Source organism: Hylaeus anthracinus, unplaced genomic scaffold (genome assembly GCF_026225885.1).
Source record: "Hylaeus anthracinus isolate JK02 unplaced genomic scaffold, UHH_iyHylAnth1.0_haploid 11997, whole genome shotgun sequence".
NCBI classification, from domain to species: domain Eukaryota; kingdom Metazoa; phylum Arthropoda; class Insecta; order Hymenoptera; family Colletidae; genus Hylaeus; species Hylaeus anthracinus.
The window spans coordinates 3,313,112-3,340,300 of NW_026534344.1; the positions used below are offsets into that span (position 1 = coordinate 3,313,112).

The following is a 27,189-nucleotide window of genomic DNA, read 5'->3' on the forward strand; positions in this document are numbered from 1 at the left end:
TTTTTCATAAATTTATTTATGTACCATGCTTGTTTATGCCACGCGCGTTTATCTTTATTAATACTTTAAAACATTGTTGTTGTTTTTTTTTTTTTCAGACTCGGTAAGTAATAGATGAAACGAAGTCGGATACGTTGCAGTGAGTTTCAGTAATAAAGATACGTACGACGCTCGAAAAAGTGGGTCACCGAATTGTTATCATCGAATTATTTAAAATTCCATCATTATATTTATTGATAGGACAAGGATGGAGAAGTCGACGCACCCTTTCCTCGGTAGATTATGTACGTTATTCACCACGTGCCCTTCGTTCTCGCCAATGGATCGAGTGTCGTACACCGGCTCGTACCAATTACCGTCCGGCCGCCGGTTAATTAGGGATTGGGGCAATGAGGCCCAGCGATGCAGTTTCCGTGATAATGATTATCTGTGACGGTAATTGAGCGAGCTGTTGCGCTAGCAAGCAAAAGAGAGGTGAGGAACATCGAGGCGTCGTATAAAGAAGGGGTTCACCGACGTTTCTTCGTATTTTTGCAGCCACGGAACGAACAAAAATTGCACAACCCTAACGTCATGAATATTTGCCAAGTAACTGCACTTACTGATTTCAAAGTTCTTCCTTTTTAAATGCATGTCGAACTCTATGTTGTCACTGTATTTTCTCCCGGATCAGCTCGTATCTCTTCCATCGACGTTACATTTTTAGGTCGACGTCTAGCATGGTTCGAGTCAGCACGGCCATGTGGAAACTGTTTCTTCTCTTGTTGCATACGTTATGGCAGAGCCGGTGAATAATTCTGCGAGTCGAGATAGGTAGCAGGGAAGTCCTGGTAGCTGCAGGCTCGCCTGCTGGCAAGACGGAACCCGCGAATGTGTGCGAAACACGAACAGCCACTCGTACGCGTTCGTGGTAGAGGAAGAAAAAGGTAAGGGTGGCACGCGCGGCCCGCTTCTATCGCTTCCGGGCATCAGCGTGCTCGCGAGCCGCGGCTAATTGCTCTTTAATGCAGGCGAACAAGCGCGTTGCTTTTCTTAGACGCCGAGGAAAACTGCCCGCTAAAAGAAACGGAATATGTAAGACTTATGGCGGCTGTTAGACTCTTGTTCGATTCTAGTTTTCGAAAAGCTTTAGCCAGGTTTCTCTTTCGATGTTCAGAGGTCGATGAAAACAGTGTTTCGGTTAAGAACCAAGGCAGATATAAACGAACGTTTGGCAAAGCCATGGGTTAGCTGAAATTACGAGCATTCGAAGTAGTAGCCCAAACTCGAGCATCGTTACACAGCTTGCACACGGAAGGAAGGAAGGAAGGAAGGCGAGGAGTGCTAATCATCCGGTTTACCCACTCTTTTTTTTATCCAGGTCGGCCCTTTTGGTTTATTCGGAGCTGTGGAAAGAGGGTAGACACTGGCAGTGAAAATAAAGGGCAGAAAGCTCGAGTTCGCCGATGCATGACCACCGAGTCCACCAGAAGCTCATACATATGTAGACGACTCGCTCCGGACACCGGGTACCGTGGGGAGGACCCTCCGGAAAAATGAATATGCAACCCCGAGAAAGGTATTATTTTATCAAATTTACTATCATGCCTGGGTATTATGTGCCTTTCCGTCGTCTATTCTCGGCGCGGTTCACCGCGAGAGAAGGCCACCTTAACGAGACTTCTCGACAGATGCGCGCCTCGCGAACACGCGGATTTTCCTGTCGAGATTCGACGCAATTAGACGCATGTTATCGAGTAGTTTCTCGTATAGCACGCTAAGGAGATTGCTGTAACCTTCGTCTAGCGCGGTACATCTTGATCTTAAAAAAATGTTACATAGACGGGTCACGAGTATTTGCAACGTTGTCTGTTATTTCAATTTATCGTTACCCGCGGTTGCTAATTAATACTTTTGCTACCTTTGTTCGGAGCTTTCCCGTCGTACTTTCCGTGTAACTTACGTTTGTATAATTGCATGAGACGATATTTGATCGTCCTGTTTGTCGGTCCGTCTCTCCCCATCCGTCAGGATGGCGGATAGACGACGAGGGGCTAATTGCGAAGCGAACGTACCGTCTTTCCTTTATTTTCGTGGAGTTGGTGCGCGGGGCGGCGGCTGGTTCTATAAAATTGTAGCCCCTTATCGTCGTAGAGGAAACGAAACATTAAATCGACTCCGACGGAGGGGGCGGGCTTGTTTCGGTGGGTGCGTCTGAGATTTCCTGTGTGGACTCTGGATGCTAGGAAGGATGACTTCCTACCTAGCGCACAGGGCGCGTCCATCGTGCGCGGTGGCGTCATCGAGGTAGATTTATTCGATGTAACGAGGGAACGCGTAACAGGAATCCTCCGTCGCGCGGGCCCCTTCGTGCCAGCACGCGCGATGCTCTTCAATTATTTCTACTTCGATTACTTTCCATTTCGAACCGAAGAATCGTTGCTCAACGTTAAAGGAAATGTTCTGTTTTGCCTCGTAAAAAAGCATCGAGTTTCTTTGCTTCGCATTTTCCGAATATAGGTAGATTTAAAAATACACGGAGACCCCTATTTCGAAGAGTTAGCAACAAACTTAGAAAAGATAGTTGTTTAACGAGGAAACATGACGTCCACGCTTTTCCTCTCTTTCCATGCAGGGAAACGCAAATGGCCCCGTAATATCACAATATCGAAACAACTTTATCATGAATACAGCAGTAGCTCCGCATTACTAGGAATTTGTATATAATGGTGCTATGTACATATGTAATGCGCCAGGCCACACATAATGGCGATATCATAAGATACGAACCAATAGCGGCAATTGTATGGAAATATGTATCTATGAATGAAGACACTTTCATTTATGAAACCAGATACTTATGTACCGGACACGGGCGTTGTAACATCCTGCTATTATGTGTCCTTACCTATTCGTTCCATCCTTTTCTCGCTCGCTTCTCTTGTTCTTCGTCTCCTTCCTTTGCAAAGCCACCTTTCGGCTACCGTCATACACTTTTATAGATTGACGTTTGTTGCGTGATCAGGCTAGAACGCGCATATCGATGATCTCTTCGGCGTTCTTCTCTGGAAACAAACTTATTAAACAGCGATTAAATAGATGTAATTATTTCCTTGGATCATCGATCTTCATTGATAACGCGATAGAGTTTAAGAACCTTTTTCGCTGCGCTAAGGAAAATTTTGTACCATCACGATTAGTTTAAAAAATGTACGAATTTTACAGGTACTTTTATCGTGCTTCTACGAGCGACAGGATTCTCTGGTTGTCGGTTTGCGCGGCAGAAGGGACGAGCAACAACCCTTGAGCGAAGGAGATGGCGGCGGAGGAGGAAGAAGGTTGGCGAAAGAGGCAAAGCCCGAGGTGAAGGGAAAGGAAAGAACGAGGCTGAATGCGGTGACTGTGACGCTTTCCGGTCAGGTGCCGCCCTGACGATCGTTCTCCTTCCAACTTCTATTTGGATCCACTCGTTCGCTTACTTTTACCCTCCTCGTTTTGTCCTCCCCCTCGATTTCTTTCTCCTGTAACGTCTTCTTTGTTTGGCGATAGAAACGAACAAAAACAGTTGAAAACAATCAACGGAGTTCACAGTTCATCTGGTCGACAGTTTAATAATCTCCTACGTCTAATTCAAGTGGACGTTTATTTTGACTCTTGGATAGATTTTTTTTCAAAGAAACGGACGCGATGGACAGCCGGAAATAAATTAATTTCACCGGTCAGTAGAGCAGTATAGTTGACAGTCGGCGTCAGGAAGAAGATAGCGAGCTCTTCTTTCTATTTCACCGTGTTATTACCGGTGTAATTATCGCGTTGCCTCGTGAGTCCATTGTCACAATGAGCGTCCGTAGTTTCCCTACGATTATCGTACCGAAAATCTCTTCGTGGCCAACCTCCTCGTCAGCTTCCTGCCTACGTTGGACAGCGATTATTTGTCGCAACAGCACCGTAAATTCACTAGAAAGAATTAAATAACCGTGAATGGCAAGACGCCTCTCACCGTGGCAATCGGTACTCGACCGTTTAAACAAATGGATGTAACGCGATGTTGAAGTTAAGAGCAACAAAAGCTGTTTGTACGCTCGAGATATCTGAGGCTCGAACGTCTCACTCGATGACAGGACCTGATCACGATCGCCAGGATGATCTGCATGCCTCGTACTGTCTCTGCGATTATCCTACCGAAAAATCTGTTTCTCTCCGTTTCTGCATCCTCGCCGCCGGGCGTCGTCGACTTCCTGCGTCCGCTAGTGGACAATGACCAGCACTTGCCGCAATGGCAACGGGGCAGAAGCTCTCCTAATATCTGCTCGGCCGATCTAGTTCGCGGAAGCCAGCAATACCTGTGCATAAACGTACGTGCACGCGCTCGAACGTTCGCCATCGACACACATGCAATCCCGTCCCATAAGCATCGCGTCCGTGTGCATGCAATCCGTTTCTGTCCTTTCTCTCCTCGCCTTCCTGTTCCCTTAGGTTCACCCTATCGACTAACAGTGGATTTCTTCATCGAGTTTCCTGAGCAACCCTAACGTCGCCTCTGTCGAGCGTTGCTATGGTATGTAACGGGCATGTCTTCAGGGGCCATGAAATTCGGTTGTCTACCTAAAGAGGAGACAAACTAGGAACACTTGTCAAAATAAATAAATTGTGTAACATTTGTGGAATTGTTGTAGATGCTTGTCTTTCCAGTTCGTAGAGCTGGTGCGACGAGGAGACGCTTGTGACCGTACACCCCGAGAAGATCGTGCCACGAAGTGGACACGCGTGACGCGTACACTCAGAAAGACTCGTGCTCCGTCGCGGCGTCGAGGGGGAGCTGTTACTGGAACGGAGGAGGACGGGGGAGGAGGAGAACACCTCCGGAGAGGGTTTCTGGAAGGAGGATATGATGGCTCGTGGCGTTATGCTCCGCGAGCTGTTATGCTCCTCGGGCACCACCGGACCATAAGCTAGGCTACTTCGCTCCCGTACGCTCGGCGCAACAGCCGCCACGTTTCTTGTTATATTAGCGCATCGGCGTCGCCCGAATAAAGCCGGTCAGTCAGACACCAGTCTCGTGCATCCCTCTGCTCCACATTTTTCAAATATTTCTATTTTTTTATATTTTTTTGATCGCGAGGAATTTCATCTGTATCCGATAAATATCGAATGGTGTTAATTAACAGGGCACTGCCGAGACAAGTAGGATAACGCAGAGTAGCTACGACAAGGTATCCTCTCGAGGAGGCTTATCTTGGAACGTCGCTATCGCCTTCAGCAACCCTGTGGATTCGCATTCTACTATTCTGAAACCTGACGACGTCACAGGGGCCAAATTCATGCCAGAGATGCACGAATTTTCGCAATGTAAAATGTTCGTCGAATGATGTTCAGCCAGCCGAATTCGCTGGAGTCGGACGCCAATGGATCTAGGCACGAGCCACGAGTCTGCGTCGAATATGCCTCGCAGTCTCTGACCCGCAGTTCCTCTCGATGTACAGGCTTCCGGGGAGGCGGAGGTGGAGGCGAAGGAGGAGGAGGAGGAGGAAGATGGCGCGAGAAGAGACGCGGAGGAAGGGGTGCGTTTGGCGTTCAGCATGCGTAAGGAGCGCTGGGGCATTATGCACGGGCCCGGTAAGGCCGGCCTGAAACGAGCGAATAAGAAAGTAGTTAAAGCCTCGGCCGGCGGAGGTGGTTGCACGGACGGAGGCATTAGTTGCCGGAGGAGGAGAGGGTCGTAAGAGGGAGAGGCCTGCCACGCGCTGCCTGTCTCTCCTCTCTCCTCCACTTCCTCCTCTCTGCCCCGTCGCCTTTGTTCCGCTCTTTCTAATATTTTTTTATCTCTCATTATTCGATCCGTCGGTCCTCATTCTCTTAGCAACCATTTTGATCGTTGATCCGCCGCTGGATTCCTCCGAGACGCCATTAGTTTCCGTTTTCGTTAGTTTCTGCACCCCTTGCACCAGTCCTCGGTCAATTTTAAATGTAAATTCGAGGTTGATTAGATGAACACGCGGAAGAGTTAATCTCGTCGTCCATTTTTCACGGTCAAGCTTCTCTTCTCCACCTTCTCCTTCCATTTCGTGATATTCGATCATTGGTCCCGCAATTGCCTCTCTCTTCTCTTCACTCGTTACCTCTGACTACACCCTCCTCACCCCCACATCGCATCCACTGCTTCTCATTTTCATCTAGTTAGAGAACAGCTTTTTCTTCTTCGTCCTCTTCGAGCCTCACTTCCCTTCTAATAATCCCTCTCTCCCGAAGAAATCCCCTACCTTTTGCTACGGGCTAACCCTCCTCCTCCTCTTGGTACGTTCTGCGCGCAGTTCCTTCATCTAGCTCGAGCGATCATCCTCCGTGCCGCAATGTATAACAACGACTCGTCACACTCTGCTTGCCGGCGCACACGATAATTGCCCTCATTATAGTTATTTAAAAAGCGCTGCCGCCTCCTCCGCGGCGATCGAGCCGCGATATAAGGACGCGAGCGTGTGCTCGCGCGTCAGCGCGAATTAATCGAGGCGATGGCTGGAGGAGAACGAGGGAAGGGAAAAAAGAAAAAATGCGCGTGTGCACGGCGGTAGGCCTTCGTTATACGATCGTAACTCTGTCGCGTTACCATAGGCAGTTTTAATCTTTCCTTCTGCCGATCATTGTTTCGTCGTCTTTTTCTCTCCCTACTTCTTGTTCCGGTTTGGAGATTTCAAACGAGCGTTGCTTCGATCGACAACTTTCTTTTATTTATTTTTCACGTTATTTCTTTTTTATTTACTTTACTTAACCATTCGAGTTGTAAAGTTCTCCTTATCTCGTGGCAGCGGTGTGTCGGTTGATCTCAGATAAGGATGTGATTTTTTTTTATTGCTTCGTATACTCTTTTTTCAAACGGGGATGATTTAACGGCATTGATAAGATTTTATTGGATTTAATTACCAAGCGGGATTGTAATTACCGTGCGTGATGAAAATTTTCCGTAATTGGTGAATTAAAGGCACGGGAAGATTAATTGACGAAGATTAGGGGTGTTGGTGGTTCTCGTTGTGGACTACAAAACAATTTCTTGTTACACTTTTAGCCTAATAATTAATATTAATAACGTAATTCACGGTTTCCTCGGTGGAAAAATAAATCAAGCGATTTGCCGGGGCGGTAGAGTCTACTATATTGCATAAAATTGCGAGCCAAAGTCTTATTAATGGCATCGTATAGATCAAGGCAACTGCAACCATGATGCTGGAGGGTGTACGGTCCGGTGTAACGATGATATTACAATGTAGCGAGTGTTGTAGCTTTAAACACTTCGGTAACTTGTTATTAACGGTTTGTTACGTATCACGAGGCGTGTTATATTTGTGCGTACATCGAGTACCGCCTCTAACGGTATCCAGGAGAGCAAATTCTATGGTGAGCGATAATTAAACGCTATCGCATGGGTCAACCGCGTTTTTCTTTTTTCGTGGCCATCCTTCCACGCGTTAGATTAATCAGCGAGTTCTTGGTCCGCCTCTGGCTACCGGTGTCTCCTCTTCAAAATTCACATTTCTTTAATTGGTTTAACCTTCGCGTTGATTTCCTCGTTGGACGAGAATGGATTCCGGCAGAGCTCTTCGTTACAAGTTCCCAGCCATTAGCTCGATATTACTCGCAACGAAGAATTGTTCGCGCGATGAATCAGAATTTCGTCGATCGCGCTTCTCGAGGAGGGCCGTTGCTTTTACTCCGGGCCAAAGTGGACCAAACTGTTCCCACGAAGATAAAGACCAGCGAGCAGCTTGGCGAGGACGAAAGGGATTCAGATCGTCGACGAATGGTATCAGGCAGAGATACCGTGGCAGTGGCTTCCGCCTTTCTGCCTATAAAAGCTGGTAGCGCGTTTCGTTCGAAACTTATCCGGCCCACATCGTCCTCACGATTTCGACGGACACGCGCGATGCATTTTTACGGACGCGTTGATTTTCGTGCGGACATCAAACACGCGAAATTGTGTAGGCGTGGGTAGTCTTAGGGTCTTCTCTCGTATTGATATTTGAGGTTCGTTGCGTTAGCGTGCGATGATCGAAGATAATGCATTTTACTCGTTCTTCTGCTTGCTTCCGCTTCTCTCCCTTTAGAAATAATTCGAAACATAGAGGCTCGAAGGACGATTCCTTTGGGAAGAGATTTTTCCGGTAAGGCCGGCGGCGCCTCGATTGTTCGCGGCGGAACGGCGCAATGAAAGCTCGATGGTACGAACAAAAAGCCGTGAGGTAGACATAAATAAATAGGTGGTGGGTGTGGTTGGTAGGCCGCACACATGGCGTCGTGACCCGTCTCTTCTCTTCGTGAGCTCAGGTCTCGCTTAAGTTATGCCCTGCGGAATGTTGCTGCTCCTGCTTCTTTCGGTCCCGTGGCTAGATTTAATAGTTTTACTGTGGGGTACGTTCGGTTTCGGCTGCCTTATCGTTTTTAATCATTGCGTCCTAACAATGGTGCGTTCGAACCTAGATGCGACGAAGGAAAAAAATATTAATTATCAAATTTATAGTTCCCAATCATAAACGATGCCTCGTTTTCCTTGTTAGTTTGTATTTCATTCTCGACGAATAGAATCTAACGCTAAACTTTGATTTACAGATTCGCAACAGATACTCGAAGCGAGGAGTACACGCGAAGTCGTTCCTCCGTTTCCTCGGAATTGAATCCACCAGGGAGACCATACTTTCGAGGGTCAGGTTATCCAGCGCAGCCTCGACGTTTCTAAGCTCGTGTGTAACGCCGTTCATGACTTAACACGGTGCTTGGGTTCGGCTGTGCTTTGGCGGTTGAGGCTGCTGGGACAATGCCGCATTGTTTCATCGTCGTAGCTATCTAGTCGGCACGGTAGCAGGCCCGAACGATGTTTATTATCCTCTTGTGCAACAAAACAAAATGCCCCCGGTGTTATATTATCCTCCGCTTCGTGGTCGAATCAGTTTCCCATATAAAATCCACGGACGCCGCCGTTCCGTCGTAACTTCGGAGGAGGCACGACGTTCCCCGAGGATGTCCTTGGTGCCTCGGAGTCCGTGCAGCCTCTTAGAAATCCTCGGAAAATCGAAGGATGCCGGAGAGAATCGTTTGGACGGCAGGTACGATGGCAAACTTTAAACGAACTCTCGTTGATCTTACGTTTCATGTAAAATTTGACTTCTTCGAGTCTCGCAGGAAACCCTAACGTAGGGATAACGGCGAGAAGTTGGTTAGAAATCAGGCGAGAAACGAGAGAAGGGATTTCCATCGGGTCTTAGAAACTGCGAATTCTTAATTACCCTCTTGCACGTTCGCGTTTTCGCAATTAGAATATCTCCTAATTAAGGAAACTCCGGTATATCTCACGCATCCGCGACGCACACGATCCTCTTCGCGAGAGAATAAAACTGGTAAAAAAAAAAGAAACAAGGTTTAGAAAAGCTTCGGAGTCCATTGTCCGAGCCGGTGAAAGCGAGCCGTTTCCAGATTTGATCTCCGATTAGCCTTGGCACGATTCGATGGAAATCAACTCGCATCCCTCCTCCCTCAACCTCGCCCTTCCCTCTTCACCCTTCTGCCCCTGTGTTTATATCGTCCGCACGAAAACCGCGACCGTGGGGGACGACAGAAGTCGGGGCCAGGCCCGCGGTTTTCTTATTTCCATGAAAATCGTGCGCGCCGATTCCGACGACAATGGCCATTCCGGCGTTTTAAATGCAAATCCGCGAAAGGAAAAACCGTAAGGGCATTATAATTTATATTACTACATGTGGCAGCGGCACTTCCGGCGAGAGAGCATAGGCGCAGTTCCGGTCAGCTCGGCCTGGAGATCCTACATCGCCAGATTATGAGCCCGTACCGCTTTTACAATGGATCGTCTGCCTGACTCATACGTTTTGTTGCCGTGCTCGCTAACGACAAAAATGAAACGTGTATCCAACGATCGACTGCGGTCGACGACTCTGGCGAACTTTGTAAATTCGCGCGTTTCTCGCGATTGTTTGATCGGAGTTAGGTAACGCTCGCAAATAATCGGAGAGTGGTTACATTTCGAAGTATATTTTATGGAACAAAAATAGCGAGGTACTCGAGACACGCTCGAGTGGTTTCTTTAAAAACGTACTCTCGATAGGTACAAGTAGATAACATTTTGTGGGCTCTCGCCACGCGAATTTAGAAACAACCATCGTTAACGTTGCAAATTATACATTTATAATACGTTAGAGCAATAGTACAAAGAATAATCTTGTAGAATTGTCATCCAGAGTAATAAGATTTTAATCTTGACTCTACGAGTCGCGTCAGCCCTCGCGTTCGATCACGATTACAATTTAAGTCACAAACTGCCCATTCTTTATGAAGTTTACGATCTTCTGCACGGTGTTCTGGAAACGCGCGAAGTTCGATTTGGCCTCCTCGGTGGTCTTCGACTTGTAAATGACGGTAGTGTAGGCGTTCGTCAATTCGGTGACCAGCCTTTGAGCCCTCTTGGCTGCTGCATCGATCGAACCTGTCGGCGTTTTGATGCTTTGCGCCGTACGAACGATTTCCTCTTTGATGAGGGCCACCAGCTGCTCGTCGTCCTTCTCGTTCGACGTTCCGCTCGCGATACTTCGAAAAATCCTGCCGATGGCCTTGTCCGCCTCACCTGAAACATCGAAAAGCTCTTTGAAGTAGATGTTAAAAGTGTTTGTCGGTAAACCAGTCAACAGAAATGATCTAGAGGTCGGTAAATGAAAAATTGAAACAGTAAGGAGAGAGCTTAGAGTTTTTTTGCCTCTTCTCGAGTGCAAAGTATCGATACTTGGTTTACCGAGAATTTCGCGGTGTCTCTAACGGAATGTTTGGTTCACCTGTCGTTGCTTGCGCTCTCCTTTCGACGGATCTCCACGAATCGTTCGGGTGGTGGTTTCCCTGCGATCGCGAGACGCTGAAAGCTAGGAGGACGATCGCGATCGTCGCGAGCTTTGCCATCCTCGAGCGTTCCATCGGGCGAAACTGGCGGTCGCGAGTCAACCGATCGTCGCTTTTTATACGACCGTTAGTCCCTGGATCGGTGGCATTGTGCGGAGACATTATGCAAAATGCAATTTGTCGTGCGGCCGGCACCGATCGTTACGAGCGATCCTGATGCGTGTCATTAAAAGGAAAAGACAGAAGGGAAAGTGGAGCAGCGTGACGCGGCGCAAGAAAGTATATTGTTTCGCGGGTCACTTTGATTTTCACGTTTCGACGTACCAGCCACTGAGGCGGGAGCGTTCCTCCTCCACCGAGGAAAATTGGTGTAACGTGAAAGTGTAAACGCTGCTAGCGTTGTTTCGAAACGAAAACCTTGCAGCAAGATGAAATATTTTTCCGAGGACGTCGGTCGATTCAGCTATACGAATTAAAAATGAAAAAGGAACTGTAATCGAGGAGGTCATCCAAAGTTTCGTGTCGATTAATCAAGCAAAACTGATCGAGACACGCCCGTGTTTCCAGAGTATATCGAACGAGCACCGTGAACGATGGTTGACGCGATTCTTCTTGGTAGGACAACGTGGCTCAACAGGTCGTCCGTTCCCCCTCGAAAAGTGCAGAAGCAACGCCGATCCTGGCCGGCGGTAAAAGTGCGTGAACATAGGGAGGGAGTGCATCCAGCCATGATTCCTCTTCACCGATTTTTACCCCCTTCCTGTCCCCTGTACCACACTCCCTCATTCAAACAGCCGTCCGATGGCTCGCGATTAAAGCCTGCAGAGGTTTCCACAATTCGTGTTTCGCAAAGGACGCACACTTTCACCGACGATACCACACATTTCCAGATATTCGGTTACTAAAGTTCGGCTTTAACGTGAAAACGACCTCAACTATATTTTTATACTCGAAGCCGTCGTTGCAATTTAACGAAGAATTCACTTTGGTGACTTTGAAACGATATTCTCGATAACTCAGGACCTTATGAGAAAGAAAATGATGGAAGACGACCTCGTCAACGAAACAAAGAACAGACACCAAGAGTCAGCGTCCATGGGTTGGCAACGACGCGTACCCATGGGGGACGCGTCGCGCGTTCGGACAGACGCACGTAGGAGTCCCGTGCACGTTAACGTGGGATGAATGGAAATACGGGTACTTGAGTAAGCTTAAATTACATTTCATTCATGCAGGAAAAGCAGACACGCGGGAGTCAGCCTTCCGGCTCGCGTTGCGCACGTAGAAAGAGGCAAAGCGCTTCTGCGCAATAATGGCCGGCCTATAATGTGTATTATCCCGACATCCTGCAGCGTCTCCTTTTGCGTGCGGCCTTTCCTAGATTCAGCCCTCGGACTAGTTGCGACAGCGACGCTAATCGGACGGTGCGCACCCCGCGTTTTCCATTCTCCAGGCTGAGCCGGCGGACTTGAAATCGCCCATCGAGGAGCCATTGCGCAAACCCACGCCTAGTCGATGCACTTTATTCAAAAGATAGTGAAAACAGCAGGTTTTTATTTCGGAATACTTTCCGTTGCACCGATCCGAGGGACCTTGCATTCAACCTGCCCGCAGTATCAATCGAGGCAAGACAATTCAGCCAAGATTACCTTTCGTCGAGGCGCCGAAGATTGCCCGTTGTCCGAAAACGCGCGCTGTCCAGGCGTTTCGGCCGACAAATCCACCGACAGAAGACAGACAAAATATCGATCCCGCGTACCCATCGATCACGATCTTATCGGACACCTCCGGTCCACGTTGCAACCACGAGATGACGAGGAAACACGTTGTGGAGAGTCTGTGCGTTCCACGTCCGCACGCCGGCCGACGATTCAACGATCGCAGGATCGGTGGATCACAAAGCGTGTAGAAGCGAGACGGGACGAACGAGGAGGGCGAGAAACGAGCCCGGGCCAAGCGATCGACTCTTTATTCTCGTATCAGCAACGGGGAACGATGGAAACGACGTGGCCTATTATGAGCCGATCGCGTGAGACACAATGATCAATGCCAACCGGCCCGAGGACCCGCTGAATGGAGGAGAACGCCGTTCTTTGCTCGGGATTATGGCACCGAAGAGGGCCACCGAAGATCGACAGGGCCGATTACGTCCGCGATGACTTTAAGCTCCGTTTAAACGCTGCCATTCTTTTTCTCGGCCAAGCTTGACCCCAGCTGTGTATCCAGCTATCCGCGCGTCGATTTTCTCATTCCTCTTTCTTTTACCACCTCTTTTCATCTTTTGTTTTTCTCGTTTTTCATTGGTTTCGCGCGACGAGTTCGTCGGGTGCGCCGTAGACCCGGAAATCGCGTCCCTCAAGGAATGCGACCGGTTCGACGCTTTCGATCCCTCGCCCTTGGCCGTGGCCTGACTTTTATTTAAACAAATTTCGATCGAAGGATCCTTTAGGGAGATTCGTATTTATCGGTGAAACAGCTATGTACGGTGTAAACAGCAATCTAGCTGCTCGGGTAGCACGCGTAATCGCAAGACGATCATATTGGCGCGCAATTTAATTTCGTAAATGAGGCATCAACGATTAATATTCATAATTTATGCTCGTTGAATAACCGGTTATACAATATATTACGTAACGATATAGAGAGATTTCGAAGTGAAAGGGAGGCATTAGAACGCGCAACGTTTCAGAGGTACCAGAAACGGGCTTTCGTCGAGTGCGGTCGAAATTCGGCATGGGTCCCGATCGTTCCGACTATTTACAACAAAAAAACTCCTTAATCTTCTTCTCGAGAAAAAAAGCAAGGCGTAAAATGTATAAAATTGTTTCCTTCTGCCCACCGGAGTGGTCGCAGCTCGGCGGGAAGAATCAGGTTTGCGCCCGCGAGCCAACACGTCGGGAACGTGTTCGACTAAATTTGTAAACATTACTCGAATCTACGATCTTTTGCTCGTTCTTCGTTAGAGTTACGCAACTGTGGGGATGCGTGGCGAGTTTCTGTTATAAATTGCAGCGAAAACGTGTAGTTTGTCGTAATTAATGCAGGATGTAGACCGAAGAGAGCATCCATAAACTCGATTGTAATACAGAAAACAGCTCTCGCAATTAGCATCGCAGCACAGAAAACAGTTTCTCGAGGCGGGTGTACGTTACCGTAGGATTAAGCCCGTCGATCGATTTGTCGCCTGATTTCTCTTTGCGGAGCTGAGTCACTCGACTTTTTTTTACCTGGCTCGCAGTGAATCGAAAGCAGGTATGATTTCCTAGACACAGAAATCTTAGTTCTCCCGCGAAACAAGATTAATCGTACGGATTCTCGTCGATCGGTGCTCGCAATGTACGCGAGGTACAACTAGATCCATTAATTTACATTCCATTAACGTCAACGTCAACTGAAATCGACAGATAAAGAAGGTAAAGATATAGCCGATACAGTTTTTGTACAAAGAAAGAGACGCGCGTAAGAACGGTTACTTAACAGTACACGAGTGAGTCGTTAAAAAGTAAATACACTCTCCGTTTATTCTCGTTAAAAAAGATCAAATACTCCGTTAGGTACTGCTTCTTGTTCGTCTGTATTTTTTCAGCAACGAACAAAAACAGTAATCGGATCGGATCGAAATGTACCTACGTGGCAAAGAACCGGATTCTCGGAAGATTTTTCTCTCGATCAAATGATTTCTAAACGCTATCTAATAGATGCAAGAAACAAACGACAAAGTCACGTAAATTTGCTTAATCCGACGGTTGCACCGTCCACGGCCATCCTTCATCTCGCGTATAGACTCTCTTAGGAGTCTAGTCAAACCAGTGTAACACGAAGAACGAAGGCAAAAAGTACAACCATTGTTACTAGTTCCTGTTACCAGGTACCTGCACAATGCCACTGCTCGCTTCCCTTGCAACCGTGAAAAATAATCCGGCTTTGTCTATGACGTCCACCACAATGCGCCGCTCGTGCCAGACTATCGCTTGGTCGCAGTTGAAATGCATTTTCAGGGTGAAGTAGCGTCCCTAAAGTAGCGCCTCGTTCGACAAATGATACACCTGACGTTAACAACGTTAGCTATAACTATTAGTAAGCGTTACTTGGAGTAAGCAGCTTCAATGATTCTTTTAAAGGATCGACGCCACTGTTAACGAACAGTGTAACGCTGTTACGCAATGAAAGAGACACTCGGTGATATCGATGGAAGTGTACCGAACTCGAGTTGCCGTCGACTTCCTTCTCGTAGTAATCGAAGAAACCGCAACACTCGGCTGTGCAAAAAAGAAAATGGAAAAAAAAATAGAAGGAAATCGAACGGCGAAAAATAACAGCCGCAGAAACCAGTCGATGCGAGGACGCGTATACATACATCAATTTATGTCAGGGCTAATAACGCGGGAGTCGAACAGATAAGACCAGAAGCCGCATTGAAAAGCTCTTATTTAATCCAGCCGGCTGGTCCGTTTACGAGGCAATTCAGGGGCGAATTACGGCTGTGTGCACGGGGATTAATCACCGACGGTAACTTGCTGCTCCATAGACAGGGCACGGACACGGTTCCCTGCATCCACACGCGCGTACGATTGGCAGAGGGACAAGATGCAAGACAACCAGGAGACGCAACGCCGTGTCTGTGTTCAGCGACACTGCAATTTCGCGCCTGTGTTCGACGCACTTACGCAGACCGTACATTGATCGACCTAATTCTACGATTTGTCACGCCTCTTGTTCCACGCCTAGCTTTCACTGCTCTACGTCAAGGGGGGCGGACACCGAGTTATTACCCCGCGGTTTTTGCTCGACCCGGAAACAACGAAAACGAAGGAAGCGACCGATCGAAAAAAAAGAACGATCCTCTGGATCCTTGCTTCGTCCCTTCTCCCAAAAATTCTTCAAGATCTCGTGGACAGGGAGAGAAACATCAATTTTCTTCGTTCATTGTACTCGACACAGGGATGAACGAAACTGTAATCCTATTATAGATGACAAAAAGCCAACGTATAGCTTTGAAACAAATAATAAGTTTCTATTTTTATTCAAAGAGTAACGAATAAAAAGTTCGTCTCTCTTGAATAAAAAGTTTGTCTATTTCTAGTAGGGACACGTCGAACGGAAGCACGTTATTTTTCACTAAAATAAAATTAAACGGTCCGTAACCATTCCTTCTCCGCGTGATAGCGACGCGAATGTTGGACTGCGAAACGAGAGAGAGGCAACGGCAATAAAGTAGCTGCGACAAGCATTAAGGTGTCGTAAAGGCGATAATTCAGCGGCTTTATCAAGCGCGGCCGAACACGGTCGCGCACTGTCTTTACGACTGATCGATATTAATACCCATTGTTAAAAACAAGCGGCGATATCGATCGACGAGCCTGAACACAAATTGCCGGGACGCCAACCGTTCCCGCGTTTCGACTCGAATTAATATAGCGTCATGGTTCACCGTTCGCTCGATGGTTCCGCAAACGAGGCTTGCACGGATGATCGTCGAGATCTCCCGCGAATAATCGAGGCTATCGACCACTGTCGATGGCTCTCCGAATGTGTCTTTCTCCTTTCCGCTTGTGTAATGATTTATTAGGAATCGATCTGTCGAAGTGTCGAAATCTCGAGGTAACTCGAATATTTATTATGCTCTCTGAACTCGAGCATTTACGTAGCTTTTGATATCATCGTTTTTAATTACTCTTCTCCTTTTTAGTTTCATTTACGAGTCGAATATTCTTTCGTTTAGACTTCTAACCAGGCCCGAATTTCAACGTTTTAGAGTCGCGAAGGAGCGCACGTTGACACGGACACTGTCCAGTGTGAGTTATCTGTGTCTACTCGGAGTTCTCCAAGCATTGATACAGTCCGATAGTTCAGCTCTGATTCGCAGAGGTTCTTGGTGTACCGCCAGTGCAGCGGCCCTGCAGAAGGCTGCGGTATACTTTCTCTTAATTTATAATACAAACCCGATTGATAAGGGCGCCGGCGCGACACGGACGATACAAACGTCGCGTTTGCAGTTTGCGATACGTTTTACCAACAGAAAGCAAGAGTCCCTCAACTGGCTCCGCGAATTTTTAGTAAATCCTTGGACCGCCTAGCGTTGAAATTTCGTGACTTAGTAGTCGCACGGTAACAACCCGTTTTAGTCACGCTTATCCATCGTGTCGGTTTTCAATAATTTTTTAAGAACACCTGACAGGACGAGTCACGCTGGTATGCCATTGGCGGGGCAGACCGGCATCCTAGGATCGGTTTTGTCGATCGCGGCGTACTCGCGCACAGCGGAATGCACGCAAGAAAGTGGCGAGATGAAAGGCGAGGACGCCCGATTCCGATGAGCACAGGAAGAAGCCCAGCCACGGGATTACGTGGACGCTGGAACGACCCGAGTGTTTCTCCGACGGCGGAAAAATTAACCGGATTCCAAAGAAATTATTGAAAGAGCTTCTTGCGGAAGTCCCTTGGACGACCTCAAAGTAAATACCGCCGTTTCCGGTCTCTACCAAAGCCTCGACGATATTTAAGGATTTATTAACCCTTTCACGATGAAAATTACGATGGTAGCAGGGATTGTCTGACAATCACCGCTATTATATTAGCAATATTTCTGTTGGATTTTTGTAGCGACTTAAACAGATGTTTGCGAGGGAACCTAATGTTCGACTTATTTACTCGTTTGGTCCTACTGTGCCCCGTGTATATCGAAGAAGCCACGAGAGGAGGTTGGCTGCGGACGGCCTTTGGGATCTCGAGATCCTTTATACCGTGTTTCCGGTCGCGCGGGGGCCGCACGTGACTCCGATACTCTTCGCTTCACCTCGCAGCTACCTGTCCCAATTTAATCTATCCCGAAGTCTCGGTGGTGGCGATTACCGAGCCACGACCGCAAGCCGTGCCTCGTCTGCACGTGTAAATAATACACATGCGAGAGAATGCTAATACCGACATTACGCCAGCTCCTAGTAGCGCCTCGAATTATTATCTTCGCCCGACGAGAATCCGAGGCGAGCGTCTCACACCTGAAATCGCTTTTGGTCTCCCCGCGTGATTCGTGATTCGATCAGCATCCCACCTCTCCCCTCACGCGGTCCTTTTTTCTCGGTCGATGCATTTCGGCTGCTTTTTGCAACGGGGACTTCCTTCCCGTCCAACGATCCAACATAACGTTCGAAGCTCGCAATTTGCAGTCACTAAACGCGAGGCTTTCGCGTTACGTTTGTAAAAAGAGATGACATAATCGTGGAAGATCGCACGACGATCGAATACACGCGGAACCACCGTACCTGGTAGCCAGGATTATTATTTTTTCTTGTACGTTGGGACGAGAAATGTATGAGCAAAATTCATTAGCAACGATACCCGTGAAGCGTGACAACGTACAAATTTCCTTTTTGCTCGGCTCGGTTGATCTTATGACGAGGCACACGGTGACCGTGAAGTTCACGAAAGATCCTGTGACACAAGATCGTTCAATCGTGCTGGCCTATCGATCCTTTCACGGACGAGAACGCGATTCCTTTGATCGTCGCTTTAATTATCGAACACCGATTCACTCCACTCTTTTTACGCGGTTCGCCGATCGGGGAAACAGAAGCGAGACACGGCGATCGATTACCGGCTCGAAACACCTGTTGAACCGACGTCTCTTCTCTGTCGTTAAACAATCCGATCGACAAAGCACGAGTACAAAGCGGTTTACCGCGGGGGTGGAGGTTTTCAGCGCTGGAAGGGCTTAGGTTACTTTATGGGTTCTTTGTAGGGCCCATCTTTCGAGCTCAAAAGACTCGAGTACAAGGTAAATATTGAATTCAATATTCCCGAGGTTTTACTCGTTGTTTAGATGAGAGATGCAAAATAACTTTCGCGCGGACGCAAACATTGTAATTTTCGCGAGGAGATTTTTTACAGCGAATCGCGAGGTCCACGGGTGTGTGGAATGTTTCACCGCGATCGAAGGCGATCCGTTAAAGATGATTATGCAATTTGCAGCCGGGCAATTTACATCGGGAAGCCGTTTAGCCGGTGGCAAGGTAGCGAGAATAACGGTACGAGAGGACGTGCGATGTCGCCGTGGGTCGTGACTATGGTAATGACAGATCTCCGAGCTCATTCATAAGAGAAGAAACGTATTGAATGAACGTGCGAGATCAAGCCGAGCTTCTCGTTTCCGTATCTGTGATCGCGCGGCTCGATCGCGTCCTCGAAATAAGTGCGATCCACTCCCACAATTTTCAACTTATTTTCAGAATAAATCTGACTCGAGACCGTTCGTTTGTTCTAGGGTACTTTAATTGCCGTGTGCTCTCGAATGGTTTTCTGGATGAACAGACAATGGTGCCGTGAGATTTCAAACTAATTTCATGGTGAAATAGAGACACTGGCCGAGCGATCGCTGAGAGAAGTCCTCTCACGAAATGGAGAAGCCATTCAGCGGATGGAGAGCCGAGGATTTTAAGGTAATGAAAGAAGGATACGAATTACACTTTCGAGGAAGTAAATGTATCCTTAACTTAGGTAACTATCGGTATCGTTCCTCGACATTGGAGTCGACGAGAAGGATCGAACCCACGCAATCGATCGCTCTCCTTCGCAGAGTAGAATCACGATGCTGACGACGTTTACCTAGAAGTACGCGCGAAAAGCGGCTCCGTCACGGTCCAGAGACCGCAACCCTCGGCGCTCGCGCCTCTGCCCACGAAACTAAAGAGGTTCGCTCGAAGCGAAGCGCGACGCGAGACAGGTGCGACCGACACCTCGCGTCAGCCTTTGTCGTCTCGCCGACACTCCGTGCCACTGGAAACGCCGGTATCATCTCTTATTGCCACCTGCGGACAGTCCTTTTTCCACGATGCACTCCTTCGACCAATATTTTTGAGTTTCAGGATCGACTGTCAAGTCTGGGGCTTGGTGGTTTCAGGTGGTCTCCGAAATGGTAAGCCCAGTAGCACGAGGAACTCCCAGATCGCTTCAACGATGGAACGAGAACCGGTGTTGTCTGCACGGTGAGACCAGTCCTTGGAAAGCTTGCTCGATGACTCGATAAAACCCGGTAGGTTGAATTAATCGTAGCTCGGAGCTATCGAAGTACTAAGTACTGTAATTAGGAGCTATTATACGTATTTGAGAATAGAAATTACGATATCCACCCGATCGATTGATCGATCGAACGGTACCACCTAAAGTAATCACAATTCGATGTTACGTGAGCAGGTTTTGTCGCGTTTAAAACGATTATCTCGAAAAAACATCGGACATCTGCTCGATCTCCACAAAACGGAGTGTCCCTCGAGTCGTTGAAATCTTCTAATTCAACCGAGGCATCGCAAACGTCGCTAAATAAATATATCTCTGGCGTTAAAATCGCTGACAACATCATTGGTACGTCTTGCGAATGATTGTATCGGTAGACAGGTGCGACCAGGTGCGAGGCTTTTCGGAAGCGTGCCGACGAAGGGATCGGTCCGTTGGAAGGAGAGTATTCGATCGATTCGAGCTCGCTCTTTATCTCCTGCTCCGATCCCCTGATGCATTCTTACTGTGATAGTTTCAGTCGCCGCGAGGCTTACGTAATAAAACGTTAGATTCGATCGTCCACAACTGTCGCGGATGGTCTCCGATCATCGCATCATCAATCAACCCTCAAGGATTAAGCACGTTACCGTGATACATACATTGGTATCGACTTAACAGGCTAAAATCTCAAACTACTTAACCTCGATGAACTTTTCTCTCCCAGCAGAGTAATCCATTTGCGAACAAATTTCTTCGGCAGGCTTCTCTTCGTCCAAACTTAAGTAATTTTCTTCCTGCTCGGTAATAACACGGACAGTCGATTTCTCGGTACAACCATAACCGGTCGGTTTTGCATCGTTGTTTACCGGTTTGTCGCGGTCATCACCCGTTAGAAGAATTACAATTCGCTAAGTCCTCTCGCCGTGGGAGAGTCGTTCGATCTGGATCGCCACGAGAAGAGGAATCGCTCCGGGTAGAGCGATCTTCTCGCGAGCATGGACGGACCTGCTCGAAGAGCGAGCCGTGTCACGGTCACTTGACCAAGAAAGCGTTTAACGCTTGACGAAATCGATGAAAACACCGTCGATTGCGTCCCGAAGTCGTCGAGATTACAAACGAAGTCGCTTCAACCGAGACGGAAAAAATCCCGCGATCTATCCGTCGTCGTACCGAGAAATTATTCAGATGCGATTAAAACGCGTCAGAGAAAACTAGTCGAACTACTGGAAGCACCGTTTAAAGCGTAGTTAATTTCACCGTTGATGAAACTTTACGACCACTGAGAAAGTTTTTAGCCTTTCGAGGTGTTGGGATAATACTCCAATGTGTAAGTACATGTTCTTTGTTGTATCATTAAGTAATCTTCCCTAAAAATGTAGGATTACTTGAAAATAAATTATTTAGCGTTCGTAGGCGCAGGTCGACAGTCTTGTATGTCTCGTTACGTAAACGTCGGAGAGAATTTCGCGCGATTCGAATGGTTTTCCAGAGCGTCGCGAAAAAATACAAACGCGGTTCGTTCTTGCGGGGACTGCGGGTCGAGTTTATTCGCTTCCGCCTGAAACGAAAGTAGGGTGATGCTTCTAACGGCGAGCTATCATTTATACAGAAACGGAGGCGCTCGCGAGTGCGCAATTTTCACTTCGTTACGGGAGTGAAATTCTGTTCGCATGCGGTGCCTATTCCGCGGTATCGCGTGCAAAAGAGTCGCGATGCGACCCGATAAATCCACCGGGGACGCGTGCGTGTGCTGTAACAGGAGCACGCGAATCGCGGACCGGAGGCAATTTCACGTGGAACATCTCCAATCTCCTCGTTTCGTTTTGGGGTCGCGACGGGGATTTAAGAGGTTGCGTCCAACTAGAAAGACTGGAACTGCTCGCTTTTAGCTGAAAATTTCTGAAAATGGCGGCTCCATTTCGTCCGCGTACTGCGATTTGGAGTACGCTCTGTGTCGACACTCGGTAGCGAGAGTCAGTATCTAACGAATGGATCGTCTACCTATATCGATAGCCATCTTTATTTTACCTGGGTAAACGTGTTTGGTCCGTTACCACGTGAAAATTCGGAGCAAAGAACGTTCGTTGGTCTGGAACGACTGGGCCCCTGGCCAAACTGGCGAACCACCACGAAGCGGAAGCGAAGGGCGGCCATGGCACCGGGGTCCGGCGAAACGGCGCGTACCGCTGACGAAAGGGAGCCAAGGTGAACGAAACGACGCCGGAAAGAAAGCAGAAAAACCGCTCCCGTCGGGGGGAGAGCAGAGGACACCCACAGCCGGAACGGGAGAGCGACGAGCACGGTGCGTCAGCGAGTGAAAAAAGAAAAATGATCGAGGGGGGACTGATTCGAAAAAGCGAGACGGAGAATCAGGCTTAGAGGAGAGGAGAGGAGAGGAGAGGAGAGGAGAGAGAGCTACGTTTCCTCGGCAGGGAGTCTGGCCAATCGGAGCACGGTGGGCGCCGCGGGTAGGAGGAGACAGTTCCGCGCCGACAGGCGACGTAATCACCCACGGCTGTGTCCGCCGTAGCTCTCTGGCCCCTCCGGGCCCTCTTCCCTCTCTCTCCGACGACGTTCTGGGCCCCTCCAGCGTTTCTCCGCGCTCCGCGGCTGGGACAGTCGAATGACCCCACCACCGCGACCCGGAGGAGGCTAACGAAGCCGCGTCGCGACGGTCACCGACTAAGCTCGATCGGGTCGCGAACCCTCTCGCAATTCTCGCGACTATTCGCGGTCCAGCCACGCGACAAACGGGCCTGTCGGCCCTTTCCACCGACGCGAATGCTTACAAAAGCATTTCGCCACTGAAGATAGTATTCGATGTATTCGTTCAGATGCAACGCACGGTAATACCAGAATTTGGAGTAAAAGCTCTAGAAGTCAATGCTTAGGTTACATTTATGCCGAAGCAGTTAGTTCAGAGATGACCTCTAGGCCTTCGGTCGCTAAAGAAGATAGAAACATCCGAGTAAGATGTTCAAGTAGACCCGGATCGTTCGATAACAACTCATAATCCCGGAGGCTGCGTTCTCGACGGGATCACCGATTCAAAATGGAGCTCGAATTTAATGCAGTTTGCCCACGCACGCGTACACATATAGCTGCTAATGACAGGGAATGGAATGGAGTTCGCCGCAGGACCCATCGACCTTCCTCAACTTCCTCCTTCGACGTCTTTGTGGCGGTTCGAATCGACGACCAAACGTGGCAGACCGGTCGGGGCACGCTCGGCCTGGGTGTGTAATTTCGTGTTATTTTCTCATTACATTCAACAGCGCGATGAAGATGGGATGTTGCCAGCGGCTGCGTAATCCGGTGCCGAAAGATACCAATGAAGGCGTTGAAACGATAAGTAGCGTGCCGTCGGATGAAAGCATAAAAGGAACCCGCGCGCGCTACCGATGCGTTCCGGCGAGTTCCTTCTCCAAAAAAATAGTTTTCTCGTTGCGACGGGTCGCCCACGACGCGTCACCTTATCGTCTATCGAAGAATTTTAACGATTTTTTTTGTCACACATTCACCTGTTTCGAGAACAAAGAAGAATCTAGGATTCGACGGTTTCCTTTTTCGCAAGGGTGGGAAAGCCATCGAAATTTAACGTGGAACCGATATGGCACGAAAATCGACGCTGGCGTCTCAATTAAACGCGTTGCCTCGATGAAGTTTACATATTCTTGGCCAATTATTCTGTGGTCAATTATCGTGGCTGACCAACTTACGCCGTGAAACAGGTATAATTAATAAACCCCGCGGCTCGAAGAGAGAGACCAGATTCCGGGATAAGGTTCTCGCGCGGCGGTAAACGTAATGAACGGCACGGTATGTTAGAAGGAAGAGAAAAAAGGGGGAAGCGGGTTGGAAACAGAGAGGGCCCGAAAGACATTACCTACCCTACGTCCGGCGGGGCTGAAAGAAGATGCACCTGCCGGCGGTGCTGCGTTTGCTGACCTACGATTACATCGACGTTTACTCTGGCATCGTTTTTCTGGCCGATGATAGGTATCTCGACTAGCTCGGACCGAACCAAGGCGATCCATTTTCCGTTAATCTGCGATCGGGGATTTTCACGTAATTCGACACCGCTCCCGCGTGTTATCACCCGCACGCGAACATCGAGTTAAGTATCTACCTTCGGTGCTTAACGTTGGTTACGTCGATAGCATACAGGATGTAAAACTACGGGTATAAAGTGTAAGGATGATAGAACGCGCCAGGCGAAACAGGAGCTTCGTTACGCGCGTGTCTGGAAACTAGTAGTTTCAGAGATATTCAGCTTTTTAATTTGCAACTTACTACCTCTTCGTCTTCAACAAACTGACTGAAAGTAGCAGTTTTTCGACTTGCGTAGTAGACGGTATAACAACTTGTGAATTATGTATCCCTGTAATTAGGTTTTTGAATTGGCAAACTGCAAGAAAAATGGGCCTCGTTAGTTAAACCCGGCATGGTATCCCGTCGCGAACGAGACGGCCTGCTTTCACTCCACCTAGTTCTTCCATTTTCTATTTTCTATTTCTCGAAGCGCGTCCCGAGTCGTCTAACCATCACGATCGCGATCGACGTTCACAGGGTGCGTCGTTCGTCGTTTGCGCCCCTTTTCGTGAACAGAATATCTCTCATCTCAGGTGCAAGAGTAGCAATCAATCTAGATAAGACGATCGAGGTTTTTGATTGATTCGAGGCTCGCAGTCACCGCTGAGGTCTTTATTACCGCTTTCGAGGGGCGAAACGACACGTTGCCCACCCTTGTGACGATTTTTTCACGATGACTGAATCGACCGCTGTATCCTCACCTCGCCCAGGGCCCCTCGTCCTCTCGAGTGCCAATTCACGCCTGCTTCTTTCGCCTCGGGTGTTATTTCAATCCTCCAGGCAGAATCTCTTCGGAGCCTCTATCCTTCTTCTTCGAAACGGAATTGCCTTCCCTGCGAATTACCCTCGCGATGCGCCGCTTAACAGGTGTACCTAACAGGTTAATTTGCCGTTCGCGTGTGTTGATTTGATCCATTACTCGGTTAAAACGATGGGAGATTCGCACTTTGTCGGGATTCGGATGAATTGTGCAGTCTGATTTCCGCGAGAGATTGGGGTTACTTCTTATTCCAAGTCCTTGAAAACAATAGAATCGTCATCGATTTGTACAGGAGATTCTAAAGACATGTTACAACAACCACCCTGATGGTTAGTCCATAAAGATTCCCGATTGGCGAGCTCGGTACGTTTAAACGGTCCTAATTAACTATTCGTCGGCGATCGAGAGCTCCGTTATCAACATGTTGTATCAGCCGCGACAAAAAAGGCCGCGGCTACCGGACTTGTTCGAAACGTGCAGACGATCGTGACGAAAAGCGATGAGAAAGGGCCCCGCCCCTGGCAAGGCCCTACTCGTTACAAGGCGTCAGGTGCCCGGGACCGTTGACGCGGCCGTTACTACTACCCCCGTAATAATGTATGCCGTTAATAAGAACACCGGCGAAGGAGGAGCGTGCGTGTCTTCGAGGAGCCCTTCGTCGCCCGGGCCATGTGCTCACCTTCGCGAAGGGTGAAGGGCGTTCAACGGTCGAACGTGCACGCGTTCTTGATATCGTCGACGAATACCAGCTGATCCACATTTCTCCCCACGCCGTTTTCGGCCATGTGTTTCCCGCGCGTTTGGATCACGACGCTCTATTCGAACCGGTCGATTTTACATTATTCTCGCAACTGGTCTCATGATCGATGACGATATCAGTCTGCTATTTTGTGATTGCACAGTGGGGTGTCGTGACAGACTGGATTATAATCGCCTCAAAGTCTTAACCTATTGTAACATCTAAAAAATGTTCCTTGTTCTCAAAAGTATTGGCAAAAGGTTTTATCGAGCCTTGGTCTTTCATATGTTTCATCCATTCGTCTCGAATGCATTGTTTCAGACGCCGTCAGTTCCCAGCGTCGACTCGCAAATGAAGTTAGAGAGAGAGAGAGAGCGAGAGAGAGAGAGAGAGGAACCGCGAGAAAGAGGGAAAAGAAACGGATCGAGGTGCTATTAACCCGGGACGGATGATCTATACTGGACGGATATTGCAGGGTCGGGAAACGCGATCGAATTGTGCGGGACACTCTGGGAGGGAACGGTGCACCTTACGCCACCAGCCGGGAACAGGTGTCACAGCTGTTTCAGCAAGTGCAACGAACGGCGAGGATAGACGCGCGGCTATTAGAACTGTTGCAGGCTGGTCGGGCTGGGCAAAAGGGGTGCATAACTATTCGGCTGAGGCGAGTACGAAACGAGGTGTTGCGAGTACCTTTTTATGGCACGACCGTTGAACCTGCTGGACAGGATGCGTGCGCTCGAGTTTTCATCTGCTATCGTTAAATAGCTTCCGAGACGCTTTAATATTCTACACACTTAAACAGCTTGACGCGTAACGAATATGCGCTTCGAGTTTGGGGTAAAAGGAGGCTAATGTTTCCGTGAATACGTTAAGAGTTAATTAATTATACTTCGCGAGTCTCGCGAGGGACTTATGAAGACGAAGCACGGAAACGTTAACGCGTGGAAGTTTGATGAATTTTATAGCGACGGTTGTCGAACATCGACAAGAAAAGATAGGACGCAACGCGTCAGGATATCGCGTTTCCGCCATCGAACAGTCATCGGTCATATCCTGCGCGGGACAGAGAAATTTATACAAAAATTCAATGGCCTTCCGTTCGATCCGTTTCACACGCCCACGCGCTTCGTTAAGCTCGATGGGCGAGCGCGTTGATTTATAACCGACCCAGGAATATAAACGAGAAGCAGCGACTTTGCCCAAAGTCCAATTTAACCGAGTGGAGGAGGGAAGTTTTGTTCTGTGCAGGAAGCGTGGTTCCGCTTGGTTCCGCCCATAACGGTGACGGTGTGAACAGCTACTTCGCGTGGACCTCGGAATCGTCGCTGAATTTCAAAACTTCGACAGGTCAGCCAAACGTTAACGTGTTCATCTTGATCCGGATAAATGATTCGTCTTGGAACTCTGCAAATTCTCTCGTAGATTCGTCGACTAAACGTCTTCAACCCTCGACGGTTGACACCACGTTTCGGAATAATCGATGGAGTAGCGGGTTCGCGATTGGCGGGAAGAGGGACCATCGGATCGACGGTGTTCGATCGAGGTGTCGGTCCGTCAACTTCGAAGCTCCTCCAGCCGTGCGCGATTCAATGTTTCCACACCTCGCACCACTGTGGGGGCGTCCTGGTACGCCGTCCACCAAAGGACTTGAAGAAAGTTACAAGAGAGGGGCCGTTTTGATCGTACCTCTCCCTCTCGTGCTATCTCTCTCCGAGATATCCACTCTTCTCTTTCTACG

General features: G+C 48.5%; 1 protein-coding gene across 1 annotated transcript; it reads right to left on the reverse strand.

The window, feature by feature from the left end:
- Positions 1-10,283: 10,283 nt before the first annotated feature.
- LOC128889562 (uncharacterized) lies at positions 10,284-11,094 on the reverse strand. Its single transcript, XM_054147285.1, has 2 exons — positions 10,806-11,094; positions 10,284-10,600 (listed from the first exon to the last, which is right to left on the reverse strand). The coding sequence occupies exons 1-2, from the start codon at positions 11,026-11,028 to the stop codon at positions 10,284-10,286; spliced, it is 540 nt and encodes a 179-aa protein (XP_054003260.1). The 5' UTR covers positions 11,029-11,094.
- Between the last annotated feature and the right edge of the window lie 16,095 nt (positions 11,095-27,189).

What these genes read in the sequence shown, in the direction of transcription:
- LOC128889562 (XM_054147285.1), bottom strand. Translation starts at nt 11,028, where the DNA reads ATGTCTCCGCACAATGCCACCGATCCAGGGACTAACGGTCGTATAAAA. An exon ending in GAGAGCGCAAGCAACGACAG is followed by an intron (nt 10,601 to 10,805) that starts GTGAACCAAACA and finishes TCGATGTTTCAG; the next exon opens with GTGAGGCGGACAAGGCCATC.